At 51.9% G+C, this 20,494-nt stretch overlaps 1 protein-coding gene across 1 annotated transcript in view; it reads left to right on the top strand.

The window, feature by feature from the left end:
- The window catches only part of MYO18B (myosin XVIIIB), a gene marked incomplete at both ends in the record, with an annotated part of 248,379 nt that extends 229,423 nt beyond the window's left edge, over nucleotides 1–18,956 (top strand). Inside the window, one exon of the mRNA XM_080717797.1 lies at nucleotides 17,744–18,956. Coding sequence (XP_080573923.1) covers nucleotides 17,744–18,956 — 1,213 coding nt within the window. The remainder of the gene's footprint in view (nucleotides 1–17,743) is intronic.
- Between the last annotated feature and the right edge of the window lie 1,538 nt (nucleotides 18,957–20,494).

Genomic DNA, 20,494 nt, shown 5'->3' with positions numbered 1-20,494 from the left:
GAGAGGCAAGCCCTCTGTCACTCAGCCATGCCCCCAACAGATTTTATTTTATTTATTTGTTGATTTACTTTTTTTTTTGGTACCGGGGACAGAACCCAGAGGCATCTACCACCATGATACACCCCCCAGCCCTATTTTTTTATTCTTTATTTTGAAATAGGATCTCACTAAGTTGCAGAGGGCCTCACTAAATAGCTCAGGTTGGCTGCGAACCTGCGATCCTCCTACCTCAGCCTCCCAGGTACTGGGACTTCCAAGTGTGAACCACCATGCCCAGCTTTGTTGTGTTTTATTTTGAGGCAGAGTCTTGCCAAGATGCTCAGGCTGGCTTTGAACCTGAGATTCTATCTGTCTCTGCCTCCCAAGTAGCTGTGATTATAGACATGGGCCACCACGCCCGCTTCTTCAGATACACCGCAAATGACATCTCATGTCAGTGTTCCAACGTAACTGTAGGGAATTCTTAATTCTTTTTTTTTCTCTAAATTTAAATCTCTCATGCCCAGTTTCAGAGAAATATTTATGGCTGGCTCTAAAATTTCTGAGTTTTAAAATGAAATCTCTACTGGGAGGAAAATCCAATGATAAAATACCATTATTAGGATAACGAGAAGGGTATTGGATTTTCAAGAAAAGCTAATACCATCCTTCTTCTAGGACCAAGTGTTGGCAGGGCATAATTACAAATCTACGTTTCGAGATAAGGAAACTAATCTCTCTATTCGTATAAATAAGATACTTTGTCTTTTTCTAACACGGTATGAAATGCAAATATAATTCATTTCATATTTCAGTCATGCCTGCCCACGTGGCTATTCTTCTTAATGTTCTTACTGGTATTACGAGCAAAAAGAACTTGGAATAGAACAGGAGACTAAAATCCCTTCGACTGTCACCCAGACTTAAGTTCCCTTTCCAGCTGGATCGACCCTCTCCAGTCTGGCACGCACCCTTCTACAGTTCTCTCTAGGTAGCTATCAACCTATATATATGCGCTTATGGCAAATAACATATTCATGGGCTTTTAAAAATATATGTGATAGGACGCTATCGTGCATAGGAGTTATGAATCCTCGTGATGTGTGGGTTTTCCCGCCGCGGTACATCCTGGAGGTCTTACCTTGCCAGTGCACCTAAGTCTTGTTTTATCCTTTAATTCCCTGCAAAAGATCTTAAAGTTTGTCATGCTTTATCTAACTCCAAGTCTTCCTATTTTACCGCGAGGTGCTTTTCAGATAGTTTGTTATTAACCTGTCAGGCTTCCAAAAACACACACCATTATGCACACGGGAAAATGTTTCCCCAGATAAGAGAGCATTTGCATTTCAAATGGGAGTGGGCATCACCAAGCCAACCCCCCCCCAAGTTCTCTCTGCTTAAGGGCAGAGCAAGCCTCGCCTGGATCTCTGTCCCCATCTTACTCGGCTCTTCGGGGAGTGATTAAGTGAGCCTTTCGGCCATTTCCAGTTTGACTGAGAAAGAAGGTCACTTTAAAAAACAGAAGGCAAGGAGAACGCAGCCTTCTATCAACAGCACAAAATCATACCCCAGATTATTTATAAGAGGATGTCAACGCGAGAGAAATATACCTAAAGCTCCGTGATTTACCGCTCAGCCGCCGCACCGCGCAGCTGCCGCTCATAAATGCAAACGCTCCTGGAGACGGAGACATTAAATTATGTCCGTTGTCCCCCCGGAGATGGAGTTTATGGGCTCGGCGGTGGCAGCTGCACTTGGCCCGGGAGTTTCACTCAACATCTGGCCACAGGTGGTGGGTGCCAGGACGGCTCCCCTCACCCCTCTGCATGCCTGGTCTCTCCCTTCTTGCCTCCTGGGGTGGCGGCCCTGCTAGGACGGTGGCCCAGTGGTGGGGATCACCCCTCTCCCTTCTTGTCCTCGTGAGTTTCTCCAAGCAAGCTCTGAGCCCACCTCGGGCTAGATCCCCACCCACCGCCATGCCCGACCGGTCCTAGCCTTGGCCACCTGCATGGCGCTGCACCCTGCACCCACCCCACTGCCCGTCCAGGCTGTCCCTGGTAATTTGCATACTCCATTTCATTGGACAGCTGCTGTTCCCATCCATCCAGTGTCCCCGCTCTGTCCAGCAGCCTCAGATTCCCTGGCCCCAACTCTTCTCCCTGCCTGTGGTATAGACACCCGCGGTCCTCTGCCATCTGTCTGTATCCACACACATCTCCTTCTGGTGCCGTGGAGATGTTTCTTCTTCCTGTCACACCCAGACTTCCCCAAAGCCCGGGGTCCACAGCACCATCTCCACCTTATACCCCTGTATGGATCCCTCCGTTTGCCACGACGCAGAGCCCACCCCCACCCACTGTCTCCACGCCGGTCTCCAAGCAGGTCAGCAGCTTCCAAAGAGACAAACCGGAGCCGGGCGTGGTGGCGCACACTTGTCATCCCCGCGCTTGGGAGGCTGAGGCAGGAGGATCGCGCGGGTTCGAAGCCAGCCTCGGCTACTTAGCGAGGCTCTCAGCAACTTAGTGAGACCCTGTTTCCAAATAAAATATAAAATAGGTCTGGGAGGATAACCCAGAGATAGAAAGCTTCTGGGCTCCACTCCCAGTACCAGCAAAAGCAAAAACAAAAAACCAAAGAGATAAACCGGGGGACATGCTCTGGCCTTTATCACCCTTCTCGAAACTTCTCCCTAACGCTGTCAACCACTGAAGACACCCTCAAACTCCGTTTTCCTGGCCTCGTTGACACCTGTACTCCTATAGCTCATCACACATTTTTCCTGGCCCTTCCTACCCCTCCTCCAAGTGCCGAGGTGCACAGGGTGCCACCCTCGCTCCCCCAGCTGCAGCCCGCGGTTCTCTTGGGACTTTGCCTTCTCAGCTGTAAGCGGGTGGCGCCCAACTCGAGACTACTTGCTCTTAAGTGTTGCAGACTTTGCTGTGTGAGTCAGCTTTGTGTTTTGACCAAAATACCGAACAATAACAAATTGGAGGAGGAGGGGCTGATTGGAGCTTACAGTTGCAGGGGTCAGTCCATGGTGGGCCGGCTCCATTGCTCTGGGCCGGAGGGCAGAGCATCATGGTGGGAGGGCATAGTGGAGGCGAGTCGCTCAGCTCATAGCAGCAGAGAGAGAGAGAGACAGAAAGACAGAGACAGAAGGAGAGACAGAGACACAGAGAGAAAGAGACAGAGAGAGAGATGTCCGGGGACAAGATAAACCCTTCCAGGACACTCCACAGTGACCTGCCTCCTCCAACCCCGGTGGTACACTCAGCTACGAGCAGATTGGTCCACCTGATGGGTCAATCCACGGATGCAGTCAGAGCTGTCATGATCCAGACATCGCCTACAGGCCCCACCTCTGAGCGTTGCTGCCGCAAGGACCGTGTGCTTACCGCATGGGCTGGGGGGGATGTTTCAGATCCAAACCATGATACTGTCTCATCTATTGTTCGCTCCGATTACCTGCTGGGACCCTCTCTGCTGTGTCCCATCCTCTTGGATAGGCCGAGGGGGGTCATTCCTCCTCGCCCACCCTGTTATCACCGCGGGTGCATCATTCTTTGTCTGTGGATATTGAACACAGAGGCATCTTACCTCTGAGATAGACCCTCAGCATTTTACTTAGTCTTTTCTTATTTTGAAACAGGGTCTCACTAGGCCACTGAGGGTCCCTCTAAAAGTTACTGACTAGCCTCAAACCTGTGACCCTCCTGTCTCAGCCTCCCCAAGTACTGGGATTATAGTCATGCGCCACATACCTGGCAGGAATCTGTCCTCCCCTCAGCCACTCACACTAGACACCTCAATTCATCCCCCTCCCTCATCCCCGCACTCATCCTCACATTCAGCTGGTCTCTCTGTCTTGGTAACTCCCCTCTCCTCTGAATGCAGAGTCAAGGCATCCTGGGGCTGGTCTCTTACCAGCCTCTCTGCCTTCTCTATGTGGGATCCTTTCCAACCAGCAAGATGGCGGCCAGCCCCTCTGAGCTGGTGCCCGTGCGATTCTCAGTCTGACTGTAAAGGAAGCTTCCCTCTCCTCTTGAGTTACATGCACACACACACACACACACACACACACACACACACACACGGCCCACATGCCCATTACTGATCCAGCCAGAGGGGACACGGAACAAAAGCAACTCTTCCCTTAAGCCCAAGCCCATGGCCCCGCCTGGCCCTAGGAGTCAGGAGAAATCCTGATAACCCGCATCAGCGGCGGGGCTGGAAGGGCTTTCCAAAGGACGCTGGGCGCCTCACAGGAAGCGGGAGAGCGGTGCCGGACAGGAAGAAACAGGGATGGACAGGAAGTAGAACGTGGTGCTACGGGAGTGAAGAAGTTGTGGAGACAGAATGCAGAGAGATGGACAAACAGTAGAGCATTTGTGGTCTCTATCTGGTACCCTTGGGAAATTAATTAATTAATTTATTTATTTATTATTTATTTTTGTGGTACTGGGGGTGGAAACCAGGGGCTTCCTACCTCCGGGCTATACTCCCAGACCTATTTTTATACTTTATTTGGAAACAGAGTCTCACTAAGTTGCTGAGAGCCTCATTAAGGAGCCGAGGCTGGCTTCGAACCTGTGCGATCCTCCTGCCTCAGCCTCCCAAGCGCGGGGATTACAAGCGTGCGCCACTACTCCAGGTTTGGGAAATCTGTTTAAAAGTGTGTATCCTAGCCGGGTGTGGCGGCGCATACCTGAAATCCCAGTACTTGGGAGGCTGAGACAGAGGAAATGTAAGTTCAAAGACAGCCTCAGCTTGTAGTGAGTCTCTCAGCAACCTAGTGAGACCCAGTTTCAAAGCAAACAAAGGAAGGAAGAGAGAAAGAAAGTGAGAAAGAGAAAGAAAGAAAGAAAGAAAGAAAGAAAGAAAGAAAGAAAGAAAGAAGAAAGGCAGGCCGGAGATATGGCTCACAGCTAGAATGCCTCTGGGTTCAATTCCCAGTATCAAAAAATAAAATAAAATAAAATAAAATAAAATAAAATAAAATAAAATAAAATAAAATGTGCGGGTCATGGTCAGAGACTTTGTCCCTCAGTTTCCGTGGCGATCCGCCGCCCCATCCTTGGTGGCCTCCAGGTTTGCTTGTCTCGCACACCCGGCTCTCTGCGTGGTATTGGGCTTGTACCACGCTCCAGTGTGAGCTGGGAGATTACCGTATAAATGATACTCACATAATCATCGTGATTTTAATTACTGTGTAATCTTCGCTAATTGCTGTTGTATGTATCATTTGCTTCCGTGCCGATTTAACGCAACTGCTTTTCGTCGGGCTCAGAGATGGCATCGCGACTTTTCCTTTTTTGCTCTCTGTAAACAGCTTGCAGCCTTATCCTCGTGGCTGAAGGTTCTTGGTTTCCAAGAAGAAGGACTGACATGCCGCCGCCATCCCAGTTTGTTTTTATTTGGCTTTCAGGCCGTCTTGAATTAGTAAAAAGGTCTAAATTACAGGGTATTGTTTTTTTTTTTTTAAATAAAGCTGTATTACTTTCGAGGAAAAGCAATTACTTTACTACAGCGGTGGCGCGGAGGCTGAGTCACGTGAGGGCTGCTTACATGATTAGATAAGACCACTTCGTAATTAGCTCATTAATTATGGATATGTGAATGGACGGCACTCCGCGTTCAAACACAGCTTGTTCTCCAAGTGGGTTGCGCTTCCTCCGCTCGTATTATTAATGCAATTCTACATTTGTTTACTGCTGTCTGACTTCTTCGAACCAGAGCTCGGGATCATTTTGGTCCATCTCGAATATATTTAATGAATGGGCCTCTCAGGAATATGGTTTGATGTCTTCCTTGGGCAATAATCATTCTTTTCAGGTGGGTCATGATTAGGGAGATTCGTGGAAAAGCTGTGGAAATTGAAAGGGAAGGAATTTCCAGGTCAGATGCCTCAGCCATGGACCCAAAGCCTGGTCAGGTGCATTCTGCAAACATCTGGCTCGGGACCCGCGTAACTCCTGGGCGGGTCTCTGCAGAGGAGGCTGTGTCTGGCCTAGATCTCCAGGGCTTAGATGGCGGGGTCTGAGACCTTTCCAAACTGGAGGCTCACCTGCATGAGCTACAAAAACATCTGAATGATTTTTTTTTTCTTTTGGTGGTACTGGGAGTGGAACCCAGAGGCTTTCTACCTCCGGGCTATACTCCCAGACCTAGTTTCTATTTTACTTGGAAACAGGGTCTCACTAAGTTGCTGAGAGCCTCACTAAGTAGCTGAGGCTGGCTTCGAACCTGTGCGATCCTCCTGTCTCGGCCTCCCAAGCGCGGGGATGACAAGCGTGCGCCACCACGCCCATGGGTTTGAACAATTCAATGATTTTGAACAATTAGAATATCCCCTCGGAATTCGTGCTTCTCTGACTTCCCTAAAGTTGTGTTGAATCAGCACACTGTAGAAATGTACATGCAGGAAGGTGGATCTTGGTAAAATTTTTTAAAAAGTGGCCATAGGCCTGGCTTGGTGGTGCAGGCCTGTAATCCCAGTACTTGGGAGGCTTGGGACAGGAGGATGGCGGGTTCAAACCAGCCTCAGCAACTTAATGAGACCAAATAAAGAAATAAAGAGGGCTGGGGGTTTGGCTTGGAGGTAGAACGCCTCTGGGTTCAACCCCCAGTATAACAAAAAAATTAAAAAAAAATTCAGCTGGGCATGGTGGCACACGCTTGTAATCCCAGCATTAGGGAGGCTGAGACAGGAGGATCTGGGTTCATGGCCACCCTCAGCTACTTAATGAGGTTTTCCACAACTTAGTGAGACCCTGTTTCAAAATAAAGAATAAGAAATAGGGCTGGGGATGTAGCTTGGAGGTAGAATGCCCCTGGGTTCAATCCCCAGTACCGCAAAAAAAGAAAAAATTCTAACTGTGCAATTAGCAACAAAATTAAAACCAGAGTATTACCAGGGCCCCTAAAACCTTCGGGTGCCCATTCAAGTCACGACCTCTCCACCCGGCCTCCTCGCAGCCCAAATCACACACCACCAGCTCCAAACTCTAAATGGAGCTATGCGGTTAGCGTTGGTCTGCTTGCTTCCAACCCAGGTCCTCCCGTGACAGGTGATCTTTTCCTGGGCCCCACTGGGGACACAGGAAGATGCACATTTCCCGGGAGCTCTTCCTACGTGGAATTCACCTAGGCTCACACCAGGAGCTTTAAAAACGCGAAATGTTTCCTATTCGCTGCATCAGGCCCCATCCTGGACACCACGTCTTTTTATTTACTTATTTATTTTTCTTCTTTGTGATACTTGGAGTTGAATCTAGAAACATTTGACCTCCCAGAACTTTATTTGTTTTTTTATTTCTTGAAACACGATTTTTTTTTTTTTGGTACTAGGGTGGAACCCAGGGGCATTCTACCTCCAAGCTACACTCCCAGCCCTATTCTTTAATCTTTTTATTTTTAAAACAGGGTCTCACTGAGTTGCGAAGGGCCTCGCCAAGTAGCCGAGGCTGGCCTCGAACCACAGTCCTCCAGTCTCAGCCTCATGAATGCTGGGATTACAAGTGTGCACCACCACACCTGGCTTGAAACGGGATCTTGCTGAGGGTAGCCTCAAAACTGCCTGTTTCAGCCTCCCAAGTACTGAGATTACAGGCATGTACCACCACAGCCAGCCACGTGTTTCTTTTTTGAGGTGTGTGGTATTGAAAATTGAACCCAGGAGCATTCTACCTGTAATTATTTATTTAGTGGGTTATCTAGTTTTTTAGTTAGTATGAAACAGCCTTGCTAGGTTGCTGTGAGTCTCACTACTTGCTGAGGCTATCCTTGAACCTGCGATCTTCCTGTTTCAGCCTCCCAGGTACTGGGATTACAGGTGTGCACCACCACGCACGGGCCCTGTCTTCTTTTATTAAAGATTCTCATTTGTTATTTTGGGCCCAGTTACTATATCTTCAGGCCGCCTTAAAAAGAACACCTGGTTTCCCAGCCAGGCCTGGGGAGGATTAAAGAGCATCGATACATTTTTAATTTCCTCCATAATTCCAGGGTGTGGATGAAGGATGGGGTGACAGCAGGCCCCTGGGGATGATTCATGACATCATTAACTCTGCATCCCGCTTCCTGCGGTGACAGTTGGTCCAGGCCCTCACTAGTCTCCGACCTGGGAACTATATTCTTTGCTGTGCGGTTGGGTTTAAAGCCAGCACACCCACCATCTCTTTAACTTGGTCCGAACTGGTTTTTTGTTTGTTTGTTTTTTTTTTCACTGTATCTCTGTGAATTTCGAGAAATGTATACATGCAGAGATACAAGTTCAGCTGGGTGAGGTCTTCATTTAGCTCCCTGTCTGGCTGGCATGAGACGCACGAGCTTTGTATCTGGCCAGCGAGGGTCCAAATGCTTGTTCTGCCGTATAAGTGGCTTCTCCCTTGCGCGCCTCCATGGTGGTCCTGACCTTGAAGAGGAGATGCACAGAAGATGCCTGCACGCACAGGTGCCTTCTTCACTTATGAGCCAGATGCAAGGTGCAGCTGGAGTTAAGCATGATGGGCTTGCGTTCCCAAGGTAGCCCGGCAGGGGCCGGGGCCAGGCAGGAGGCTCCATCTCAGCATCTGGCTTGGTTTGCGAGGATTCCCGTTTAGCCTCTATAAGCTGCATTTCTCTGCTACTCAAATCAGACCCAGACACAGGAACTGCTCATTCTCAGATCTCTGCTCCTTGTCTAGGGTCTCCTCCAGCCCCTGATAGCAGGAGTCACCAGAGAAAAATGAGTGTTAAGTTTTGTAAATAGACTACATTTTAGGGAAAGCTTTGAAATGAGTCAGTCATCCAGTCATCCATTGGTTTTCGCAGGAGATTGGTTCTAGAACCCACGCAGATACCAAGATCCAAGGATGCTCAAGTTTCTTATATGAAGTGTCATGGCGTCTGTTATAACCTGTGCACATCCTCCTATACACTTTTATTTATTTAATTTGTGTGTGTGTGTGTGTGTGTGTGTGTGTGTGTGTGTGTGTGTGTATACTGGGGATTGAATGCCCCAGGAACATTCTACCTCGGAGCTACATCCCCAGCCTTGTTTTATTTCTTAATTTGAAACAGGAGCCAGGAGTGGTGGCGCACACTTGTAATCCCAGCATTTGAGAGGCTGAGATAGGAGGATTGCCAGTCCAGAACAGCCTCAGCTACTTAGTGAGGTTCTTTGCAACTCAGTGAGATTCTGTTTCAAAATAAAGAATAAAAAATAGGGCTGGGGTTGTAGCTCAGAGATACATTGTAGCCCCTGAGATCCATTCCCAATAGTAAAGAAAGAAAGAAAGAAAGAAAGAAAGAAAGAAAGAAAGAAAGAAAGAGAGAAAGAGAGAAAGAAAGAAAGAAAGAAAGAAAGAAAGAAAAGAAATGAAAAGAAAAAGAAAGAAAGAGAAAGAAAGAAAAGAAAAAGGAAGGAAGGAAGGAAGGAAGGAAGGAAGGAAGGAAGAAAGGAAGGGGATCTCATTAACTTGCAGAAGGCCCACCAAGTTGCTGAGGCTGGCTGGCCTTGAACCTGCATCCTCCTGTCTCAGCCTCCCAAGTACGGGAATTACAGGTGTGCGTCCCCACGCCCAGCTTCCAGTACACTAAATCATCTCTAGATAACTTGTCATGCCTTGTTCAATGTCAGTACTGTGTAAATCATTACACTTGATTTCTTAGGGAATAATGATAAGAAAAATGTCTATACATGTGCAGAACAGATGCAGTTCTTTTAAGATAGTTTTCACCTGGCTGAATCCTTGAACGCAGATCCCACAGATACAGAGGCTCGACTGTGTGAGCATGTTTAGCTAGAATCTCCTTTGTGAAGTGCTGGGGATAGCCAGCCGGAGACAGAACAGCCATGAGTGGCCATGGGACACGTATCATCTCTGCTTCCTGACCAAACCGTGACCTGTGACCTGTGACCTGTGACCTCTCCATCTCACTCTTCCCCCTGAGCAAGTCCCGGCTCCTAAGGATGCCCCACTCAGAGGGGAAAGAGCTGGGCTGCGAACCCAGCCACATCTGCCCCAAAACTCGTTTCCAGAACTAGAGAATATCACGCTAAGGAAGGCCAGCCAGTCAGGAGAGAGCGAGGGGTTGCACGTTTTCTCCCCAATGTGGACGCTGGGGAGAGGCTGAGATACAAGGGACTTAAGACAAATGAGGGGAGATACTCGTAGCATAGCGCGAGGGGATTTGGGGAGAAAGTGGGGGACTAGAGACTTGACGGCAATGCTTCAAATAATGTCCTGCTCATCTCTGAAGTTACCAGTACTGGTGTCAGTACTGCACACGGGGAGGAGAAGGAAGCAGGGCGGGATCCGGAGGCGAGCTCACCAAGCGTGTATGTGTCTATGTTTCTATCCCTGGAAAGCTCCTAATGATGTATAATTACAAGACGCCAATAAAACACACACACACACACACACACACACACACACACACACACACACACACACACCTTCATTTTCCTAATCTTATATGTTACAGAGAGTGGAAATTCCAGTTCGTTCACCTGCTCTATCTTTGAAACTTCAGGCAACCAATTCATAGGCTGTTTTCATTTTGATTTTTTTAGAATTTTATTGGTGCATTGTATTTATTTTATTTTATTTTATTTTTGGTGGTACTGGGGTTCCTGGAAACCCTTCTACTTCCGGGCTACACTCCCAGACCTATTTTTTAAAATATTTTTATGTGGCAACGGGGTCTCTTGAGCCAGCGAGGCTGGCTTCGAACCTGCGCGATCCTCCTGTCTCCGCCTCCCAGGCGCGGGGATGACGAGCGTGCACCACCACGCCCGGCTGGTGCATTTAATATCATCATGAGATTCAGAGCGATACGTTCAAAAATTGCAGTACGCTCGATATCTCTTGATATGTCGCCCCGCCCATCCCATTGCTGCATGTGTTAGGGAGATTGGTAGTGATACCTTCATATGCAAACATAAAATTATTGGGTCCGTCTCCCTATGCCCTTGTGCATTCATTTACCCGTTAGCCAGCAAGTATTGGGCACCTACTATATAACAGGCACTAGAGCAACACTCATACATTAAACACATGCGTTGAGGACCTACTGTGTACCGGAGGAGTAGAGATTCACGTCCGTCATGTGGTTAGGGATCACCGGCTGCCGCTCAAGGCCTCCAGTGCTCCCCTGATTCATACCACGCATTCTCACTGTGTACTGAGCATGCCCCAGCACGCCAGTCTAGACGCCTCCAGTGGGGAATATGTCGGATCCAAATCCCTACCCCCACGGAGCTTTGAACTCTGTGATATTGCAAGGTTGATATGGCTTCCCTCTGCTTTACAGCGAAGAAAGCTGAGGCCTGGGGAAATAAGCCAGGAGCTTATGAGTGGCAGCAACGGCCTAGGTCCGAAGCCACAGAGCCGTGATGCAGGAATCTTGATATGAAGCCCGCATCCCACCGCAGAGGAGGGTGCTCCCGGCTCTGGGCTCAGTCACCTGGGCTACTTCCTAGCAGCAAGCACCTGCAGAGGTTTCCCACCGCGTTCTGCCTGGAGGCCAGTGCCCCAAACCCCCGGGTATTGCCAGGAAGGCGAAGAACCAACGTCCTTTCTGCTATCCCTAATGTTCAGCGCCATGCCAGGCACACAGTAGGTGCTCAGCCGTTGCGGTGACCACTGACTGTCCCCTTCACATGTTGATAGGACCAGCTCTAACCTGCACCCCTGTGGTTGGATACTCAGGGGCTCTTTCTGGATTCTCAGTGTGCTGGCAGATCAGAGGGCAGATCCTCTTGTGCTGGGCCATGGGGCAGGCAGCAGGCAGCCCCAAGGGCGTCTCTGCAGCCTCTCTAGAGCCCAGCAGTGCCCCCCTCAGCAGTTGTCTGCACCTGTCTCTGAGCCACCTGGGGAGCCTTCCGTTCATCATCACTCTGCCTGCAAGGCTCCGAGAGGCAGGTGCTGTGACATCTCGATTATCGGCCACCCATCCATCACGCAGAGCTGATGGATGGCTGACCCATCTGAGCCAAGCCAGCCTGGGAGGATGGCTGAAAGAAAACATGTCCCCTCCCAGATGGAGACAGGCAGGAGGTGGTGGGGAAGCCCAGAGCCAGGACAGGAACGTCCAGCCCAAACAGCAAGGCTTGGGCCCCTCACCCCAAAGGGCATTGGAAGTCAGGCGAAATTCCGCAATGCCAGAGTATGAGTGCAAAGGGCTTTTTATACTCAGGGGTTATACAGGCAGAAAAAGAAGCTCGGAGGTATAGGTAGATTTCTACGTGGTAGATGCAGAAAGGTTCTTGCATAGGGAGCCCTCTCTCCTGGCCGGCCTTCCTTCCTTTCTTCCTTCCTTCCTTCTCAACTATGCCCCCTCTCTTCTCTTAAGAGTATACACTACATGGCTGGTGTTTCTGTTCTCAGCTCATCAGTTCAGTCCCCAAAGTACAAACTATCCCAGCAAGTGGGACTCAGCCCACCCCATCCCCATGCGCTGGGCCCCGGGCCCCATGAGCCAGGTGGAGCCTGAGCCACTGTGCTGGGCCACTCAGGCTCCCACACCTTGCAGAAGGCATTGCTGTGGGTGGCTGGAGACAGGCAGGCAGCTTAGCTCTCCCCATAGCTGGGCTCCTGGCAGCTTCCCTGTGCCCGCAGCCTGTCCCCAATTTTACTCTAAGATGAAGAGGGCAGATTATCATCTGCACCTGTGACTCCATCTTCTCATCCTCGGGCCTCCTCTTCTCTTCCCTTCCTCCTCCACCTCCTGTTCCCGTTCCTCTCCCTGCATCCATTGGTGCCTCCGCTTCTTTGGGGAGCTCTGCTCTCCTTCATCTACTCTCTGGCCCTTCTTCCTCACCTACTTCCTCTTACTACCCTACTTCCTCTTCCTCCCCTGCTTCCTCTTCCTCTCCTACTTCTTTCTGCCCTGCTTCCTCTTCCTCCCCTGCTTCCTCTTCCTCCCCTGCTTCCTCTTCCTCCCCTGCTTCTTTCTGCCCTACATCCTCTTCCCCCATACTTCCTCTTCCTCACCTACTTCCTCTTCCTCACATGCTTCCTCTTCCTCCCATGCTTCCTCTTCCTCACCCACTTCCTCTTCCTCCCCTACTTCTTTCTGCCCTGCTTCCTCTTCCTTCCCTGCTTCTTTCTGCACTACGTCCTCTTCCTCCCATACTTCTTCCTCACCCACTTCCTCTTCCTCCCCTACTTCCTCCCCTACTTCCTCTTCCTCATCTACCTTGATCAACGTCATCTATCAACAATCTACTAGTTGCCAGGCTTCAACTCTGAAGATGCAGGAGTAAGGGAAGGATCCCGCCCAGCTGAGCTTGGAGCCTCTGATGTTCCCAGCTCTCTGCCTTCCTTCCTTTGTTTTTGAGCAGTGGAAGCATTGTAATTTTACATCCTATCAGGCTGTCGAGCGGCAGAGAAGCACACGCAGATGCCCCCCGGTGCCCTTCCCAGCAGGTCCTCCCTCCTCCTCCCCTCGCACGTCTTTGAGGTTGGAATTGGCAGTTTTGTACACATTCCTGTAGCTTGATTTCAACTGTAATATTCTTTATGACTTTGTCCCTGTTGGGGTCTATGGGGCCAAGAAAACACGGCCCGACGGCAGGGAATAAAGCCTAGATGGAGGTATCTGACAGGGAGAGCCCTTGAGAGTCCGGAGCCCGCCTCCTCACAGGCGAGGGCCTTTTATGGGGCAAGGAACGGGGGTACAGTAGCAGTCGTGTGAGCTGCTGGATGGTGTGCTGGTAACCAGGTCATCTCGGCAGGGCAGCGGTCAGGGTCAGGACTCTCTTTCCTCGTTCCTTTGTTCTTGGTCCTCCTCTGCTAGGACCTCATGGCCAGACCTCAGTGCCCACGGCCCCTCTCCCCTGTCCCTAGACCCCTCACACCCGCTGGAATCTCTACGCTTCTGTTACCTTTATTTCCAAACAATCTCTCCAGCTTCCACACAGAAGAGAAAACACACATCTACTCATGTTCTGACACTGGCTGATCTAGCTTAGTAGAATATTCTCCTGTTCCACCCGTTCTCCCGCAAATCGCATGATTTGTTTTTCTTGTATCCGTGTTCATAGCATCACAATTTATAATAGTCAAATTACGGAATGGGCCTGGGCGTGGGGCAACAGAAGAGTGGATCACAGAGCTCTGGTATATCAGCGCTGTGGAATTATATGCAGCCATAAAGAAGAACAGGGCCCACTTCCTCCCTTACTGCTCACTTCTTCCTGTATCCCTGCTACTCCTCATCGTCCTCTTCCTCCTCCTTCTCTTCCTCTTCCTCCTATTCCTCCTTCTCCTATACTTTCTCCTCCTTCTCTTCTTCCTCCTCTTCCTCCTCCTCTTTCTCCTCTTCCTCTTCCTCCTCTTCTCCTCTTCCTCCTCTTCCTCCTTCTCTTCTCCTCTTCCTCCTCATCCTCTTCTTTTTCCTCCTCCTCTTCCTCCTCTTCTCTTTCTCCTTTTACTCGTCCTCTTCCTCCTCCTCTTCCTCCTCTTCTCCTCTTCCTCCTATTTTCTTCTCCTCCTCTTCCTTCTATTCTTCCCCATCCTCCTTCTCTTCTTCCTCCTCTTCTCTTCTTCCTCCTCCTCTTCTTCCTCACCTCTTCCTCCTTTTCCTTCTTTTTCCTCCTCTTCCTCTTCTTCCTCCTCCTCCTCTTCTTCCTCACCTCTTCCTCCTCTTCCTTCTTCTCTTTTTCCTCCTCTTCCTCCTCTTTCTCCTCTTCCTCCTGTTTCTTTCTCCTCCTCCTCTTCCTCTTCTCCTCCTCTTCCTCTTTTGTTTCCTTCTCCTCTTCCTTCTCTTCTTTTCTTCCTCTTCCTCCATTTCCCCTCCTCCTCTTCCTCCTCCCCCTCCACTTCCTCTTCCTCCTCCTCTTCTTTTTCTTCTTCCTCTTCCTCTTCCTCTTCCTCTTTTCTTCCTCCTCTGTTTCCTTTTCCTCTTTCTCTTCCTTCTCTTCTTCCTCCTCTTCCTCCACTTCCCTTCCTCCACTTCCCCTCCTCTTCTTCCTCTTCCTCTTCCTCTTCCTGCAGCAACTCCTCTTCCCTCTCCTTCCTCACGCCCCGTCCCTGGTAGCCGCAGCCAGCAGGGGCAGAGGGAGCCTGGCTGTGCAGGACAGAGTCCCTGGAGATCCCGCCACAGGCGCCCGCGGCCTTCCGCCCCACGCTGCAGGCAACGGCCGGGACCTGGCGCCAGGGACGCACTCCGTTCATCACGCCCACCTCCTCTCAGGGCCAGGTCAGGACGCACATGGCTTCTGTCAGTTCTGTGGCAGCCCGCTGCCCCGGCAACTCCAAGCTGACTCAAGGAAAGAAACAAAGGACGTGGCTGACGGTGTATTGGGGCCAGGCTGGAGCGATGACGTTGACAGGCTCGCCTTCGGGGACGACGCCGAGCCCCCAGCGCTCCTCCCAGCCCAGTCGAGCCGTGATGGTTCAGAGCGTGACAGGAGAGACCTGGGAGAGGAGTAGGCCCCTGGGCCAATGGCGCGGCTTTTGTTTTCGCATGAGGGGCTTCCCGTTCCTTTGGCACGTGCAGAGATACGAGGTCACTTGGCTGTGGGCCCCTGAGCCATCCATCTTCCAGCTTCACTCGGGGCATGTCCAGAGACGGGCGAGGCCTGGAGACTCGGCTTCGTAGCAGTAATTGCTATTAATTGTTGCTGGTTAACGGTTGATAACCAGTCGTGCTCGCTATGAGTCACTGATCGTATCTGCACTGGTTGCAAGTTACGTATCGTGTCTGTACTGTATAAGCACTGGTTACGAGTTACTTATCATGTCTGCACTGTACCTGCCAGCCCAGTGCCCGTCCTCAGGGACCCTCTACCTGGTACCCGGGGCACCCCGCCAGCCTCGGCGGAGGAGATTCTGGGATGGGAGAAGCTCTGGCCGTGGGAGCTCGGGAGAGCGGTGGCCCAGCATCCGGCTCAGTCCTTCCATGCTGCTGTAACAAAAATCCCATCGCTGGGCAGCTTATAAGAAACAGAAACTTCTTCTCACAGTCCCAGACACTGAAAGACCAAGTCCAAGATGCGGACAGAGCGGGTGCCGGGCTCCCAGGCAGCCATCTCCTCACTGGGTCTGCAGGTGGAGGAGGCTGGGCTGCTCCCAGTGTCTCTTTCTTTAGGGTGCTAATCTCCTTCCTGAGGGGCCCACCTTCTTAACCTGATCACCTCCCAGAAGCCTTACCTCCACTACTGTCTCCTGGGGGCTAGGCCTCAGTACACAGATTTTGGAGTAAGCTAACATTCAGTCTCTGCCACCCCTGCCCATCTCCCTGGAGAAGCCCCAGAGCCCCCAGCTCACCTGTGCCCCTCCACTCTCCAGCTCTCACCTCCGGCAGCCTTGGGCTTCTGTCCCCGACTCCAAAGTCCAGTCCACGGGGCCTGGCAGTTGGTTCTGTGGCTCCTGGATGCCCTGTGCCTGATGAGGGGGGACGAGAAGTCATACGCACGGTCCATGGCAGGACCCAGCCACCTTGGTGTGTGCACAGCCGAGCCCAAGAATTGTCCCGTTCTCAGAGTTAAAGCCACGAGACGAGACAGGCGCCTGATGCTTAGAAACCCTCCCAGCCCTCACTCCCCACCTCTCTGCAGACCGCATTCACCACAGCTTGGTCTACATGGCCCAGATCTGACATTGGCACTCCTTCCTGCCTTTTATATTTATTTTATATTTATTATTATTATTATTATATTATTACTATTACTATTACTATTATTATTTTATGGTACTGGGGATATTGAACTCAGGGGCTTTCTACCTCTGAACTTCACCCCAGCCCTATTTATTATTATTATTATTATTATTATTATTATTATTATTATATATTTGGGAGGGAACTGGGGATGGGACCCAGGGGCATTCAACCCTGAGCTACACCCCCTGCCCTATTTTTCATTCTTTATTTTGAAACAGGGTCTCACTGAGTTACAAAGGGCCTCACTAAGTTAGCTGAGGCTGACCGCAAACCACAATCCTCCTATCTCAGCCTCCCAAATGCTGGGGTTACAAGTGGGCGCCACCACGCTCGGCTAGGTTTTATTTCTTAAAGGAAAGCCTGATGGGCCGACTCGGTCTCTCCCCTCTCAAGGGTGCCCTTTACCGTACAGTCTGTAATCTCCCCCGCTGCCTGCATCCCGGAGGCAGCGTGTGTTTGGCTCAGCTGTTACTCTCTCTGCATAGAAGCTGAGGCTGGTGGCGTCCCAGAATAGAAACCGTCTGTCCTCTTGTATAGAGCTCTGGTTTCCAGTTGATTTTATGTGACTTTCAGGGGAACCGTTTTTATCCCTGTCCCGCTCTATGAACTTATTAAGGGTGTCGTTGAACATCCCTCCCCCAACTGAGACACACATGGGGGTCACCAGTGCTCAGAAGCCCCACTTGGTGGGACTGTCCTCTGGGCTTGGCCCCAAATAAGTACCCCCTCCCTGCCACCACCACCATGTATGCGCACCCCATCTTGGAGAATGTCTTATTTCACGGTGCGCTCTCGGATGCCGGGTCCCATCACGGCAGATAGGACGCCTCATAAATCCAAGTCACCCATCCGAGCTCGGCTTTAATCTACTCAAATATACTTAGCCGGGTTTAATTATAGGCAGAAATTGCCTCTCAGAACGCAACAAGAACTCACTGGCAGAGCTTGGCTCTGCGCATTAAATCTGATGGCCCATTGGAGAGCCAGGGTAGGGATAGCCTTTCCCAGGAAAACGGAATATTAGCGCCCGTGCTTGGCAACTCTCAGACCGACTGCACAGACCCCGTGATAACTGTACAATTCCCACAGTCTGCTTTTTTTCTCCTTGGTGTAGGACAGACGTGGAGGCTGGAGACGCTCAGAGGGCCCGGTCGGCAACACCGCTGAGCGGAACCTGGGACCCTCACAGCAAGACCTCGAGAGAGGACCTTGCTTCTCCCCGCCGGCAAAAGCCCTGCCATTTTGGGGATGGCGAAGGCTTGGGTGCGCCCAGGAAGCCCACGGCGGAGAGATTGGGAACGCTTTCACCCACCCTGGCTTCTCGGAGTCCAGATCCACCCTCGGCACCCAGGGAGAAGCTGCCCAGCCCGTCGGCCGCTCTGTCCGAGTTCGTGGAGGGTCTCCGGAGGAAGAGAGTGCAGAGAGGCCAGGGGTCCGCGCTGGGGCTGGAGGACTGGCCCACGCTCCCCATCTACCAGACCACCGGGGCTTCCGCGCTGAGGAGGGGCAGGGCCGGCAGCGATGAGGGGGACCTGTCCATGAGGCTCCGGGCGAAGTCACCCCTAAAATCGGAGGAAGCAGCCGGTACCTCGAGCGGTCTCCTGCGGTCCACCAGTCTGAAATGTGTCTCCTCAGAAGCCACCACCCTGCCGCCGCAGAAGCCGAAAGCCCGCTTCAGTTCCTGCGAGTCCCTCCTAGAAGCGGGGCCCAACCTGGGGACCACGCAGGGCCCCCCGACCACCCCCAGGGACCCGTTCCTGTCTCCCACGCTGAGGCCTCGGAGGCCGTGCCTGGAGTCCTCGGTGGACGATGCCGGCTGCCCGGACCTCGGGAAGGAGTCGCTCGTCTTTCAGAACCGCCAGTTTGCCCACCTGATGGAGGAACCCCCAGGCAGCGACCCGTTCAGCTGGAAGTCGCCAAGACTGGTCTATGGGCGCAAAACCAAAGCGGACTTCGAAGACTTCCTGCCGGCCATCCGGAAGCCCGAGATGTCTGTTTCGGCGGCGGCGGCAGCCAAAGATGGGGCAGAGGGCTCGGAGCACTCAAGTGTCCGCTTTGAGACAGAAGAGGCTGACTGCTCCTTTCTCCCCGGGATTGCCACCATCTTGAAGAAGAGCCCGGAGTCCAAGGAGGACCCCGCCCACCTCTCTGACTCCGACTCCTCCTCCAGCTCCTTTAAAAGTGCAGATAGCATCAAAAGCCGACCCAGACTCCCGAGACTCCAGGGCGACGGCGGCGAGCGGGCGTCCCCCGAGAACAGGGAGCCGGGCGCGGGCAGGAGACAGGAGGACGTTGAGAGCATAATGAAGAAATATCTCCAGAAGTAGGAACTGGACAGGTAAAAGCCCCAGACTGGGCCCGTTCGTGGGAGGCAGCCAGGCATGGTGGCGTAATAGTCCTGGGACTTGGAGGCTGGGGCAGGAAGATTGCAGGTTCGAGGCCAGCCTCGGCAGTTAAGCAAGACCTTCAGCAACCTAGTGAGGCCCTGTTTCAAAACAAAACAAAATTATAAAGGGCTGGGGGTGGGGGGCTGCGGAGGAAGACTACCCCTGATTTCAATCCCCGGCAACATATACACCCCAAAATAAAGCTGGGTGGATAGAGGAGTCCACCCAGCGTGGGCAGCCTTGGGGAATGCAGGTATTGCTTCTGTCTTTAATTTCCTGACTGGGTACTATAGGATTTTTAGAGAGGTTTCTGCTAATATCATTTCTGGCTGAATACAAAGCTTATCAGATGCTCTCTGCCTGGGAAGGGGGGGGGCATGTCCTTTAAAACGCAAAAGAAGGCAAGAGGGTTTGTGGGGTGCTGCACTGAGCGCCCCCCACTGACTCCCATCTTGACCCCAGCCACCTGGGGTCGGAGCCCGCGGCACCATAGTGCCACCTAATCTTGGCAGGACCCTGGTGGTGTCGCCCGAGCTGCAGACGTGCAGAAAGGAAGACGCCCGAGGAGCAGCGGGGTCCAGCCGGAGGGAGAGGAAAAACTGAGGCACCAGCTTGGGGGAGGGGCGGTTTACAGCCGCGACGTGGAGAGGCCGGACTTCGGGCTTCTCTCTGCCATCCCGGCTGCCCCCAGCCCCATTCCTGATACATAATCAACATCAGACGACGAGTCCATCGCTAATAAGGGCGTCCCTGCGTCGGGCGTGGATATCAGCCAGCCGAGAAGTCCTCATGCCAACCCCAAGGGGTGCTTATGCATAGTTATTCCCATCTTCCAGGCTGACAAACTGAGGCGTTCAGTCGCTCAGACAAAGTCCTTCCAGGTCGAACCAGACCCCAAACACCAGCATCGTCATGGTCACCTCCAACCCTCCCCTTTAGATGGGTGTCCCGGGCACCATGGGTAAAATCAGGGCCGCCCCGTAGCCGGTCTCCATCAAACCCCCGGCCCCCGCATCTCAGTGCTGGAGGCGGGCGAGGCCGGGCGGTCTGCTGGCAGCGTGCGCCTGGGCCTCCCGCAGGCCTCTGGCCCGTGTGAGCTGCGCCGCCCCCCTCCTTCTCCACGAGGCACCCCAGCCATCAAAGAGCCATCGCTCCCCCCCGCCTGCCCGGACAGGCGCGGACTACCTCCGAGCAAATTAATCTGACTTAACGTGGCCTTCTCTCTGCTCTCAATTACCAAGTAAAGATCCGAGGTTCATTTACATCGCTGCGCTCTGGGGACACAGAAGGCCGTTTCAAAGGCCAAGCAAAGGGCACGCCTCCATGACGGGAGCCATCCTTAGCAGAGTCTGTCTTGTCTCCGCATCTTTTCTTTTTTCCCCCAAGTACAGGGGATGGAGCCCAGGGGCACTGTACCTCCGAGCTACCCCTGGCCCTATTTTTACTTATTTTATTTTAATTAATTAATTTATTTTTTG

This window comes from Muscardinus avellanarius (assembly GCF_963383645.1).
Source record: "Muscardinus avellanarius genome assembly, chromosome: 21".
NCBI classification, from domain to species: Eukaryota; Metazoa; Chordata; class Mammalia; order Rodentia; family Gliridae; genus Muscardinus; species Muscardinus avellanarius.
Note: the sequence above shows the minus strand (reverse complement) of the source record. Positions and strands in the feature narration are given on the sequence as shown.